General features: G+C 37.8%; 1 protein-coding gene across 10 annotated transcripts in view; it reads left to right on the top strand.

Annotated features, from left to right (window-relative positions):
• Nucleotides 1-13,262, top strand: part of PTPRK (protein tyrosine phosphatase receptor type K) — a 562,492-nt gene that overhangs the window by 458,304 nt on the left and 90,926 nt on the right. For all 10 annotated transcript variants that reach the window (XM_043592298.1, XM_043592299.1, XM_043592297.1 and 7 more), the window contains exons 12-13: nt 7,902-8,175; nt 10,909-10,945. In XM_043592298.1, coding sequence (XP_043448233.1) covers nt 7,902-8,175; nt 10,909-10,945 — 311 coding nt within the window. The remainder of the gene's footprint in view (nt 1-7,901; nt 8,176-10,908; nt 10,946-13,262) is intronic.

The following is a 13,262-nucleotide window of genomic DNA, read 5'->3' as shown; positions in this document are numbered from 1 at the left end:
AAACAATCCTAACATTTGTATGGAACCAGTAAAGGCCCCGAATAGCCAAAGCAATCTGGAAAAAAAAAACCAAAGCAGGAGGCATCACAGTCCTGGACTTCAAGCTGTACTACAAAGCTGTAATCCTCAAGACAGTATGGTACTGGCACAAGAACAGACACTCAGAACAATAGAACAGAATAGAGAACCCAGAAATGGACCCACAAATGTTCGCCAACTAATCTTTGGCAAAGCAGGAAAGAATATCCAATTGAATAAAGATAGTCTCTTTAGCACGTGGTTCTGAGAAAACTGGACAGAATGAGCCTGGACCACTTTCTTACACCACACACAAAAATAAACTCAAAATGGATGAAAGACCTAAATGTAAGGCAGGAAGCCATCAAAATCCTCGAGGAGAAAGCAGGCAAAAACCTCTTTGATCTTGGCCACAACAACTTCTTACTCACCACTTCTCCAGAGGCAAGGGAAACAAAAACAAAAACGAACTATTGGGACCTCATCAAAATAAAAATCTTCTGCACAGCAAATGAAACAATCAGCAAAACTAAAAGGCCACCAACAGAATGGGAGAAGATATTTGCAAACAACATATCAGATAAAGGGTTAGTATCCAAAATCTATAAAGAACTTATCAAACCCAACACCCAAAAACCAAACGATCTAGTGAAGAAATAGGCAAAAGATATGAATAGACACTTCGCCAAGGAAGATATCCAGATGGCCAACTACCACATGAAAAAATTTCCACATCACTCATTATCAGTGAAATACAAATCACACCTGTCAGAATGGCTAACACTAACAACTCAGGTGACAACAGGTATTAGTGAGGCTGCGGAGAGAAAGGATCTCTTTTGCATTGCTGGTGGGAATGCAAACTGGTTCAGCCACTCTGGTAAACAGTATGGAGTTTCCTCAAAATATTAAAAATAGAACTACCCTGCAACCCAGCAATTGCACTACTAGGTATTTATCCAAGGGATACAGATATGACGTTTCGAAGGGACACATGCACCCCAATGTTTATAGCAGCACTATCAACAATAGCCTAAGTATGGAAAGATCCCAAATGTCCATCGATGGATGAATGGATAAAGAAGATGTGGTGTATATATACAATGGAGTATTACTCGGCAATCAAAAACAAATGAAATCTTGCCATTTGCAACTATGTGGATGGAACTAGAGGATATTATGCTAGGCGAAATTAGTCAGAGAAAGACACATATCATATGACTTCACTCATATGAGGACCTTAAGACACAGGACAGATGAACATAAGGGAAGGGAAGCAAAAATAATATAAAAACAGCATGGGGGACAGAACATAAGACTCTTAAGTATGGAGAACAAACAGAGGGTTACTGGAGGTGTTGTGGGAGAGGGAATGGGCTAAATGGGTAAGGGGCATTAAGGAATCTACTCCTGAAATCATTGTTGCACTATATGCTAACTGATTTGGATGTAAATTTAAAAATAAATAAATAAATAAATAAATAAATAAATAAATAAATAAATAAATAAGATGTGGTATATATATTTATATATACACATACAAACACAATGGAATATTACTCTGCCATAAAAAGGATGAAATCTTGTCATTTGCAACAACATGGATGGAGTGAGAGAGTATTATGCTAAGCAAAGTAAGCCAGTCAGAGAAAGACAAATACCATATGATTTCCAAAACAAATGAGCAAAGGAAAGAGAGAGAGAAACTAAAAAACAGAATTTAACTATGGAAAACCAACTAATGGTTACCAGAGGGGAGTGGCTAAGGGGGTGAGTGAAACAAGTGGTGGGGATTAAAGAGTGTATTTGTGATGAGCACCGGGTATTATATGGAATTGTTGAATCACTATATTGTACACATGAAATTAGTATGACATTGTATGTTAACTGGAATTTAAATAATAGCTGAACACAAATCCACTATATTTTCCACAGTTATATTAGGAAAAGACATTGTCTGATGTTCCGTGATAGCTTAACAGAAATACAATTAACATTAACATTATATGTGTACTATATCTGTATTGGTTGGAATGCAAACATTGTGTATTAGAGTTACTCCCCAGGTGAATTGTTCACTTATATACAACTTGAAACATTAGGACTACTATCCTAATTTGCAGAATATTCTATTTCATCTCAGCAATTTAAAGAGATTATATAGTGGCACCTGATATTTCTAACTGCTGCCATGACATAGACATTACTTGAACTCCAGTAAAAATGCTTTGAAATTTAAGCAAAGATGTAATTCCTCTTTTTGCCCTATTTTGCCATCTCTTTACCCTTTATACAAGCTATAGGACCCAAGTAAAATCAAATAGATGTCATTTTAATTTATTCCACAGAATCCTAGGAGGTAGATTGTTTCCTATCTGAAAATGAAAGGAGGTATGCCCTTTCTGTGAAATCTTCTCTCCAGCCTTTAAGTACTGCAGCCCCAGCTAATAACTTGATTGTGACCTTACAAGACACCCAGAACCAGAACTCTTCGGTTAAGCCACTCCCAAATTTCTGGCCCACAGAAACTGCACAATATGAAATGCTTATTGTTTTGAGCCACAATTCTAGGGGAATCTATTTTGCAGGAGGAGGTAACTGATCAAAGCAGCCACAGAGCTGAATCTTCCCCTTCAGGCTTCTCCCTAAAGGGCACTTTGTCACAGAAGTCTCTCTTGACAACCACATATAAAATAGAACTCTTCAATCCTATGATTCCTCATTTCCCTTATCCTGCTTTATTTTTCTTTAGAGCACTTACCTCATCTTGACATATCGTGTGTTTGTTTTTTAATTTGTTTATTTGTATTTTGCACTAGAATGTAAGCTTCATGACAGCAGGGACTTTTACTACTGTGCTCATTGTAACCTCAGCACTTAAAATAGTGCGTGACATATAATAGGCACTCAGTACATATTTGATGAGTGAATGGATGGACACAATAGTTAAAAATACAATTCCCATTATGTGTAGCTAAATACCAGATAATATTTTTAATGTAGTGGGTTAGTGATAAACACTAACCTTGTAAATAAATATAATTAATAAATATTATAAGACAGTGGTCTGGGGCCTTTTTTCAAACCCAGAATTCTTGAGAGATACCCCTGATGGTTCTTCTCAACGAATTTGTGTCATTATGATCTGTGGATGGATTGAGGACTAAACTGCAAAAGCATCCCACTTGACTCTAATGTCTAACCCCCCACTTCAACCCTCAGTTACCACCAGAGTTCCCTCCATTGCCTTTAGAAGACAGAGTAACACTAAGAAGTGAACTAGTCAGAGAAGGCTTTATAGCAGAAGTAGAAAAGCTAGAAAAGGAAAAAGGCGGAAGCTCTTTGACAGTATGTATGGTATGTTTGGTAACAGTGGTCATTCAAGTTTGAAATGGAGAATGAGTATCAGGAAGCAGTGAGAGCAAGAGTGGAGATATAAGGTAAGAGATGTGGTGAGATATTAACCCCAGTAGAATAGATTTTGACAGTGGGAGAGGTTCACATAGTTTTGACAAAGTGGAATGTTAGAGAAGAGCAGTCAATGCCTAAAGTAGTGTTTTAGGAAAGTATCGGAAGTTTGAAAAATGATTCTCTTGCATTCTTCATGAACAGTTCATGTATGTAGAGAATACTCAAAAAATAATAGAGTGAGTGGATGGAGTGATGGGTGGGTGGATGGGTGGATGGATGGGTGCCTGGAATACATGAAGAAAAAAATGGAAGGAAGTAAACTAAGCCAGTAATGTGAATATAATGTTGTAAATACTCTCCTATTGATGGAAACAGTGGGAATGAAAAGAAATATTACAAGGGAGGTAGAACATAGTTAAAAATAGAACTTATTAAAGTTAATGCCAGGATTTAGAGCTTTGTTGATTCAGAAACTGATAGTTCCTCTTACAGAAATAGGGAAGTCCCGAGGGACCTGACTTGTATGTTTAAGGAGGTAAGAGATGAAGCACAGGAAATATCATGGTCACCAAAACGGTATTTAAACCTTTACTCTGTGGATCATCAAAATATTTCCATTAGGACGATATGAGCAATGGTGGCCATGAGATCTTTGGAAGTTTGTTCATAGGAGAAATAGCACCACACTGGAGCGAGGAAATTTCTCCTGAAGCTTTAAGGAGACATTTCAGATACAAAATGAGAAGTGTGTACAATTGTATAATTTGCTCTTTGCTATCACCAAGAAGTGATACGATCTAAAACTAAAACCAGATTCTCAGCAGTTTTTCTTACTAATGGGTTAAAAACAAAAACATGGCAGGCTGTTATATGTAATTTGGGGTTCGGCTTCAACAATTTTAAGTGTTAAACCAGGAAGACCATCTACCATATATATCGTATAATCACTTTTTGAGCTAATGGCAAAATCCTCTTGTCTATTTTTTTAGTCTTGTAACTGAAGGAAAATTGTATGGTGAAAAGTCATAGTTTGGCCTCCTTCAAAACTAAAATTGACTACATACCAATTCTAATCAAATTAAATTATAGTGAAGTGAAATCATTTTTAGTTGTTTAACATAAGGAAATCATATGTTCAGCATCAAGTGAAGATTCATAATGCCACTATATTGATTTTATCTTAATTATAGACATATTTTAAAACTTCAATTAAAAGGAATGGGGGAAATACGAAATATGGGCAGAGTGAATAAAACTATTTAGGTGGCTTTGGAATATTTTAAATTGCTAGAGTACTAAGCTCAAATAATATTTAGTTCCAGTTAGAGTTAAGTACCATTAGGTAATTAGGCATCCACAAGGATGGAAAAGCCCGGGCCCATTTCATGTAATCAGCTAAATCACTTCTAATTTGATTTCTCGTTCTTTATTTTCCTTCCTTTAATTAATTCGTATTGATAAATAAGAAATAGCAGGGGAGAAAAAAAGAACAGGTTGTTAAAAAGTAGAAGTGAGGCTGTTGTAAGAACAGCCTGCTCACACAAATTGATCAATGAAGGGAAGATGATTTCTTTTAAAAATGAGCTTTGTAATATTTAGTTTTGGGATTTCATCTCAAGTTCAATGAGATCTTTCCCCAAGACCAGAATGCACCTTTTCTTCTTTTAATCCTCTCCAGCATCGTTAGTTTGCTTTGCTCCTAATAGATGTGGAGAGACAAGCCCTCTTGTGCGAAATTCCTTAATTTGGAATGTACAACCTATGTTGGTCTAACAGAATTAGTTAAGACTGTTGACTAGATTTTCTGGATTTTTGTAGAGAAAAGGGATAATGAACAAAGAGTTTATTTTTAAGGATTAGGTTAAATAACTAATGAAGATGGGTAATTATCATTATTGCCCACTAGAGCAAGAATATGAGATTAGACTTGTTTGGGGAGTGTGCGTGTGTAAATTTATCTACCTAAAAGTATGTATCCACAGGATACGTAAATGTATACACAACGTATAATGCATACAAATATGGATTCTAAATTGAAAATAAACCGAAAAAAAATGATTAGGGTTTCTTAACATAGCATAGGTCAGCTATGATTCATTTTTCTCTCCAAGGGCTATGCTTATGTACTTCCTGTATTTTAAAACTGACGAGTGACTGCTCCATGGACCCCTCAGAGAGCATGTATCCTGTCAATAGCATTCCTAGGAGCTTAGAGACCCAAACTGGCAGAAGTATAGAGAACAATGGACTACATGTAATTTCAAATAACATAGATTTCTGTCTTAGTTGCCTGCCCAAATCTAGATTTCTGACATTACTACAATTTCTGTCCTATTTCTAAAGGAAAAGAGATAAATACCAAACTACCAAGTTCCTAGCAATATTTTAATAGAAAATGGGAATTTAAATATTAGGAAGGAAAGTAAACTTTTATAAAGCTTTCTTTTATTCTATGAAGGTTTTCTGTTTGTAGGTATAACAGAGCTTATATTAAGTTAGAATTTTATACTAAATCTAAACCGATATAAAATTTAATTTTTCATTATGATAGATGCAAATTCATTTTTTCTCTCTCTGTCTGTCTCTTGGTATGTCTGCCTGTCTCTCTACTCTCTCTGTGTCTTTCCCTCCTCTTTCTTTTTTTTTTTTCTTTTTTTTGAGAAAGGAGAGAGTGCGAGCAAGGAAGGGGCAGAGAGGGAGAATCCCAAGCAGGCTCCATGCTGTCAGCTCAGAGCCTGACACGGGGCTTGATCTCAGAAACCGTGAGATCATATGAGCTGAAATCAAGAGTCCGACGCTTAACCAACTTACCCCCCAGGCACCTCTTTCTTTTTATGGAAGTTCATTAAAGAAAATATTCTATTCTTGCTGGAGAGTCATTCAGTGACTGTCATCCCTATATAGAAGGAGCATATTTGCCCTAGAGATTCAAGATTCAAACAGCTCTACAGACAGCTTATTTATATTCAATTTATATAACCTACCATAATGCATTTTTCATAATTTGGGGGAATTTTAAACTCATTCAAAACATATAAAATATATTAATAATGTCAACTTTCTCAGGTGTATGTTACCTAAAAAAAAAGTTTTCCTGAAGAATATCCTACAAAGAAAAAATACTGGGGCACCTGAGTGGCTCAGTTGCTTAAGCATCCGACTTCGGCTCAGGTCATGATCTCGTGGTTCAAGAGTTCGAGCTCTGCTTTGGGCTTTGTACTGACAGCACACAACCTGCTTTGGATCCTCCGTCCTCCTCTCTCTATCCTGATCTCTCTCTCCCTCTCTCTCTCTCTCAAAAAAAATAAACATTAACATTTCTTTTAAAATGAAAAAAACAAATTTTAAATTTTAAAAAGAAAAAATATTAATATATCACTTGTAATTGATAAAAAAATATTAGTGATTAAGCAGACCTTTATTTTAAAAAAATTTTTTTTCAACGTTTTTATTTATTTTGGGGACAGAGAGAGACAGAGTATGAATGGGGGAGGGGCAGAGAGAGAGGGAGACACAAAATCGGAAACAGGCTCCAGGCTCTGAGCCATCAGCCCAGAGCCCGACACGGGGCTCGAACTCACGGACCGCAAGATCGTGACCTGGCTGAAGTCGGACGCCCAACCGACTGCGCCACCCAGGCGCCCCGAGCAGACCTTTATTTTAAAGTTGCATTATTTTTTCTTTCCTCTGTAAGATAACAACTATTGTAGGAAAGTTTTAAGACTTTGAAGGAAGGTATTAGAAGGTTTAGTTCAAGCTTTAATAGGGCAAATGCCATCTGTTTCTACAATTTGTAAGATTTTATTATTAACAGCTCCAGAAGAAGGAAGCTGTCTATTTTGGTGAGGAGGACAGATTTCTGTCCATCTGTGCCCGTTTTGCAGCATGTCACTTGTGCTTTAGATCTGCGTAGCTCTGAGCCCATGTTGATGCCATGGCAAGGTCAGGATGTGGAGAAGCCTGTCAGCACACTCTGTCTCTAATGTGATGACAGCCCCACAAACTGCCGCTTTGAGCCCCACCCTGAGGCCCCGTTCTGTTGGGCCCTGGAGCAGGGCCTTCTACTCTATCATTTCAAAGAAAATGTTAACTTTAAACATTTAAAAATATCAGACAAAGAACTTAATCTATCATGTGTCTCTTGCTAATGTTAGGTTTCTTATTAAGGTGACTCATTTCTCAACATTAAAAAAAAATACATAGCGTTCTACGGTGATTCTTCTTACTTTTTTCCAGTTCCTTAGTAACCATGTTGGGTTTGGGGGAAGGGAGAATCCACATGAAATTCTATGTTATGGCAAAATAGCGGGGGGGGGGGTGGAGGGGGGGGGAGAAAGAATGCTGTGGGTTAAGACTGACTTTCAAACTTTAAATTGTTGCATGTTAATTGTAAATACCTCATTTCCCCCCCAGAAATCTTAGTATCCAGAATCTCTAAATGTGTGCTTTTTTTTTCTTCTTTTTCCAAAAAGTGCCTATCAGATTGTTGTGGAGGAGTTGCACCCACACCGAACCAAGAGAGAAGCTGGAGCCATGGAATGCTACCAGGTTCCCGTTACATACCAAAATGCCCTGAGTGGGGGTTCTCCATACTACTTTGCTGCAGAACTACCCCCAGGGAATCTTCCTGAACCTGCCCCATTCACAGTGGGCGACAACAGGACCTATCAGGGCTTTTGGAACCCTCCTTTGGCTCCACGCAAAGGATACAACATCTACTTCCAGGCAATGAGCAGTGTGGAGAAGGTGAGCCTCCCCCCAAATTTGCTTTTTCACTGCCCTGAGGAAGAGCTGCAGTTGAATTTTATAAATACTCAGTAGCATGTGTCAGGAAGAAAATAAAAAAAAGGTGGGGGGAAACGGTGTGTAGGGGGGTGTTGTTTCTGTTCCCAACAGGGTGCACAGTTCCGGGCCTACTGTAGGGTTGGGGCTCCATGCCAGTTCCATCGCTCTGGATTCCTGTTTCCTAGTAACTGCTTCTCCGTGAGCTTTCTTCAGGAAAGCCCACAAGAACAATTGTGAGGAAAATGATTTGAGAAGTTGGGTGTGCTGCCGCTGGGACTGAAGGCCCAGTAAATACCGGGCATTGTTCTGTCTTCTTTGCTCAGTAGTGGCGCACTTCAGAAGATTAAATTTACTGCAGGATAAACAGAATGCGTGCTCCACAGCAGGCTAATAAACCCTTATAAACTTTTCAGAGGGTACAAGCCAAATAGTAAATAACAAGTAACAATCCTCTGATTACAAAGTAATAGGGTGCCTGTGGCATATCTGACACAACCTAAACAGGAGGCTGCCTGGAGATGGAGGGATGCTGTGCCATTAGCGAAGTCTGTTCTCCATTTCCCCTGTTGCCCCTCCTTTTCCCATTTTGGACACAGTTGTTTTTGAACACTGCCGCTGATCCCAAATGAATATTGAAGAGGAAAACACAACAGGAAGATAGAAACTACCGGTGGTTCCATATGTGGGGAAATAACCTGGCCTTTCGTGCCTCATGCTGTTCTCTTTGAAAGATTTTCTTTCCTAAAACTTATTTAATTTTTTTTTTTTAGAAAGGGATAGGGGAAAAAAATGCCAAGAACAGAAAACCCCTACAATTTAAAATCCAATAGAAAACTGACATATTTTGTGTACTTGTAGCTGTATAGGAAATTTCTGGCTTTGGGTAATTGAGTCCCTGAGGTGGGTACCTGGAAGATGATGTGACATCCGTGATATCCAATTGCAACAGACATATTATACTTTGGAATAGTTAAATTGAAAGACAAAATGTATTTGCTTTTCTGCGGGGGCCACGAGAACCTGGGGTATTGACTGGCTGCTTTTGAATGAGAGCTCTATCTTTCAGCTTACCTATATTCTTTTGCCAGTATATGGCAAAGAAGAATGCCACAGCATCTTCTAGGATGTTCTCCAAAGCCACAGGCTGCCCCTGGTAGAAAATGTTATTCTCATCTTCTATCTAGTTTATTTCTACATAAGTGGGAGTCTTTCGAGACAGACTGACTGCCCGCCTCCCACATGCACATGATTGCACATCACTGGTACAATTGGACTACCCCAAAACGAGTAGACTATGGAAGTTAGTATTCCATTCTGGGTATAAAGTAGCATAGTGGTAGAAAACACGGTTCTGCATTTGGGTATTCATCTTTAAAGATGTGAGAGATTCTAAATTAACTTTCATTACTTGGACTGTGGTATAAGAGGAGTGTTAATGAATGTCTGTTACTTATAAAGGATTTTCCCTGGCACTCTTTAAAAGCCTCGATATGAATGTTCTCTCCGCATTCTTAATATATCTACATGTGGTTTAATCAAATTACAGAGGAGCAACAATATATCTCATGGTTACCTTGGCAAATAGTTCCAAAATCGATGGGGTTCCTACCAGCAGAGGCTGGAAATCCTGATAGAATTAAGAGCAATTACTTTTAGGAAATCAGAATCTCTTTGGGCCTTTGTGGGAGTGCAAAACAATCTCTCTTGGAACGCACGGTAAAGGCCTCACGTCACAATTAAGTAATAGAAGTTCAAAGTTGTATGTTTTACTACTAATTCCTCCTCAGTGCTTTGTTCTGTGTAATTGAAAAGTAGTAAATGCTTAAGAGGAAGTAGAAAACTCTTGGTTTATCAATATATAGAAATACTCAAGATGGAGTTATAAATACATTCTCAAACAAATAGCCTTTGTTTTGTTCACTGGCTTTACCATCTTTTCCAACCTCTTGTACATTCAAAGATTTGAACTGAATCAACGAAGCCCTGAAGGTGTGTGGTGTGGGCCTAGAGACGTATTCCACTGCTTAGTGCCACCACACAACATCAAAAAGAAAAGAAAAAGAATCTGAAATCATTTTTGTCCCTTCCCATGTCAACTTCTTCCTCAACTCCATCTGTCTAGCAAGAATAGGAAAATAGTCCCAATGAGAAATAGCTAACTCCTAACACCTAAATTCAAAAGGGAAGAAAAAAAAGAACAGATAAATCCTCCCTTCATTGGGATACAACCTTTGGATGATCTTTCTAAGTACTGTCATTTAACTCATTAGTCGTGCTAGGATCCAAGCGAGAGGATGTGATGTTCAGCTTTGGTCTGAGTCTACAGCTGTGTGGCAAGAATGAAGTTTGTGTTTGGGTCTGATTTGTATTAGCTCTGCAAACACATTTTTCTTTCTAATCATTCAAAAAGTACAGTAAGTACGAATAGAATGCTTTAGCTACTTGTCCCAGACAAGATAGCCTGTTTCATTACAGAGGAAAACAGACCCCTGAATTTTTAGAAAATGATGAAAAATTTGTAAATGTTCTTACTTCAGGGTTTAAAAAATATATCCGAAAATACATTTTAAAAATAAAAAAGTTTCGTTAATATTGCGATTCTGTTCTTCCCAAACCTAATTTATAACTCCAGATTATGTAATAGGAAATATTGTCTGTACACTGACTATGGTCTTTCATGTTTTGCTCCATCAGGAAACTAAAACCCAGTGTGTACGAATCGCTACAAAAGGTAAGAGGTTTGCCTTTTTTTTTCCTTGAGATTCCATTTGCCCCGCTTTCTAAAATGAAAGAGCTCTGTTCCCTGCTTCAGGGCTAATTAAATGTGGCACTTCTATTACAGAGTATTTGTAGTAGGGCCGGGTTAAACTGCCAGCCAAGTTCTCTGACTCACTTGGGTGTCTTTAACACCTGATAGGGTTCTACTTCCCAACCTCTAGCACTTGACTGGAGGAGTCGTGTTAGGAGGATAGGAAGGATTTAGAAAACCTTAGAAGGGCTTATTTCTGCCAGTTAGCGTCTGAAAGGTCTTATGCTACTGATCAACCAGTGTATTAGGAAAAGCTCAGCGATATCAGCTCAAAATAGCAAATTGCTTGTTTAAAAGCCTCTGTCACTTTCTGTGGTAGACCAGACATACGCAGGAACTGAGCTAGTCATACAGATGTAGAGACCGGTCCTTATCTTCATTAGTCATGCAGTTTGATTGAAGATATTTTACCTTTTTTTTTTTTAACTTAAAAAAATTGTTTTAATCCAACTGATGCAAAGAAATGAGATCTGTGATGGCTAATGGCCAGGGTAATTCCTGCTAATGCTAATGTTGCATATTATAGCTTAGTTGCCTAGTTCCTTTAGGAGAGAACATTTTCATCTTTGAATGAGTATTTGGAGTTCAGGTGTGAGAAAGTCTCCTGCATTCACTATGTTTATAATCCTTCGTTTAAGAGTTAATTGATTGTGCCAACGAGAGAGAGACAGAGAGAGAGAGAGACAGAGAGAGAGAGAGAGAGAGAGAGAGAGAGAGAGAGAGCTATTTAGTGTATTCTAGCAAAAGAAACAGGAAAAGGCTGTCCCCATGCAGACGTGGGACTCCGCAGAGGGTTGATGCTCCGGATAGTTTCTGCCAAGATGAGTATTAAACTGACATTCATGAGCAGTAGTTGATTCATTTGGGGTTGAAATGAATGGCCATATTCTGTTTGTGCTGGCATCTTTTCCTTTCATCATTTTTCTCCATTTAATCATCAATCTGCTCAATTAAGCATTCGTGTTTTACTCATGATTTGTAAAAGCAATAAAGAAAGCCTTTTCCCCTGACTCATGAGAAGTAATAAAGAAGCTTCAGAGAAGAGAAAAAAATATATACCTTTTTCCAGTTCAAATACTAACATTCCTCATAATATTTTTAAAAATTAGGAAATCCTTAATGAAGGAGAAGAGAAAATACATACAGCTACATATAATAGAGAGGCATTTATTTTATTTTTAAAGCTTAGCTTATAGATCAAGAATTAGAGTTGAAACTTTTAAAAGATAACGGCAGGAGGCATTTGGGTCTATATTGCCTGTGCTTTTCCAGATTTAAAATAAAACCAGAAATAAAAAATGGTCTGGCATCAGCCTCCAAGAAGTTCTTTCACTGTGGTCATTCTATGCTTCTATAACTGAGAAAAGGAAGCTATAAATGATTCTAAAATTTTAAATTTTCTTATTTGGTTATTGGATTATTTGCATTTATTTAAGTGGTATTTAAATGCCATTTTGTCCCTCTCTCAATACATATAAAATTATAATAACAAATACCGTATGACATTTAGACTGTAAAAGAGGTGAGATTATGGAAATTGTACTTAATCATGTGGCATAGAATATTTGCCAGATACTAAGAGATAGTAAGAAAGAGTCCATTTCTGGTAGTTTCTGCTTTGTCTATAATCTATCCCTGCTATACTTCTGAACCTCAGGGTGACAGTGTGGCTTAATGAGTAAGTGAAAAAAGACTCTGGCCTTGGACTCTCTGGGTTCAAATCCTGACTTCTGCCCCTTACTATTCCTTAGTGTTGGGCATATTACTTACCCCTCATCACCAAAATGAGAATATTACAGTACCTTCCTCTAACTATTACTGTGAGGATTAAAATAGCTTATATATATGAAATGCTTGACTAGTGCCTTGAATAATGGTGACTATTACATAAGAGTAAACTGCTATTTAAAAATTTTTTTGTTTGCTTGGATTCTGTCTCCTTCTCTCTCTCTGCCCCTCCCGCACTCACTCTCTGTCTTTCTCTCAAAAATAAATAAAACTTAAAAAAAAATTTTAAAAAGGGGGGGCACCTGGGTGGCTCAGTAGATTAAGAGTCTGACTCTTAGTTTCGGCTCAGGTCATGATCTCACGGTGTGTGAGTTCAAGCCCCTCATCAGGCACCATGCTGACAGTGCAGAGCCTGCTTGGGATTCTCTCTCTCTCCCTCTCTCTCTCTGCCCGTCCCCCACTCACTCTCTCTGTCTCTCTCTCAAAAATAAATAAATAAAACTCTAAATTT

The sequence above is a fragment of the Prionailurus bengalensis genome, chromosome B2 (assembly GCF_016509475.1).
Source record: "Prionailurus bengalensis isolate Pbe53 chromosome B2, Fcat_Pben_1.1_paternal_pri, whole genome shotgun sequence".
Lineage (NCBI taxonomy): Eukaryota > Metazoa > Chordata > Mammalia > Carnivora > Felidae > Prionailurus > Prionailurus bengalensis.
Note: the sequence above shows the minus strand (reverse complement) of the source record. Positions and strands in the feature narration are given on the sequence as shown.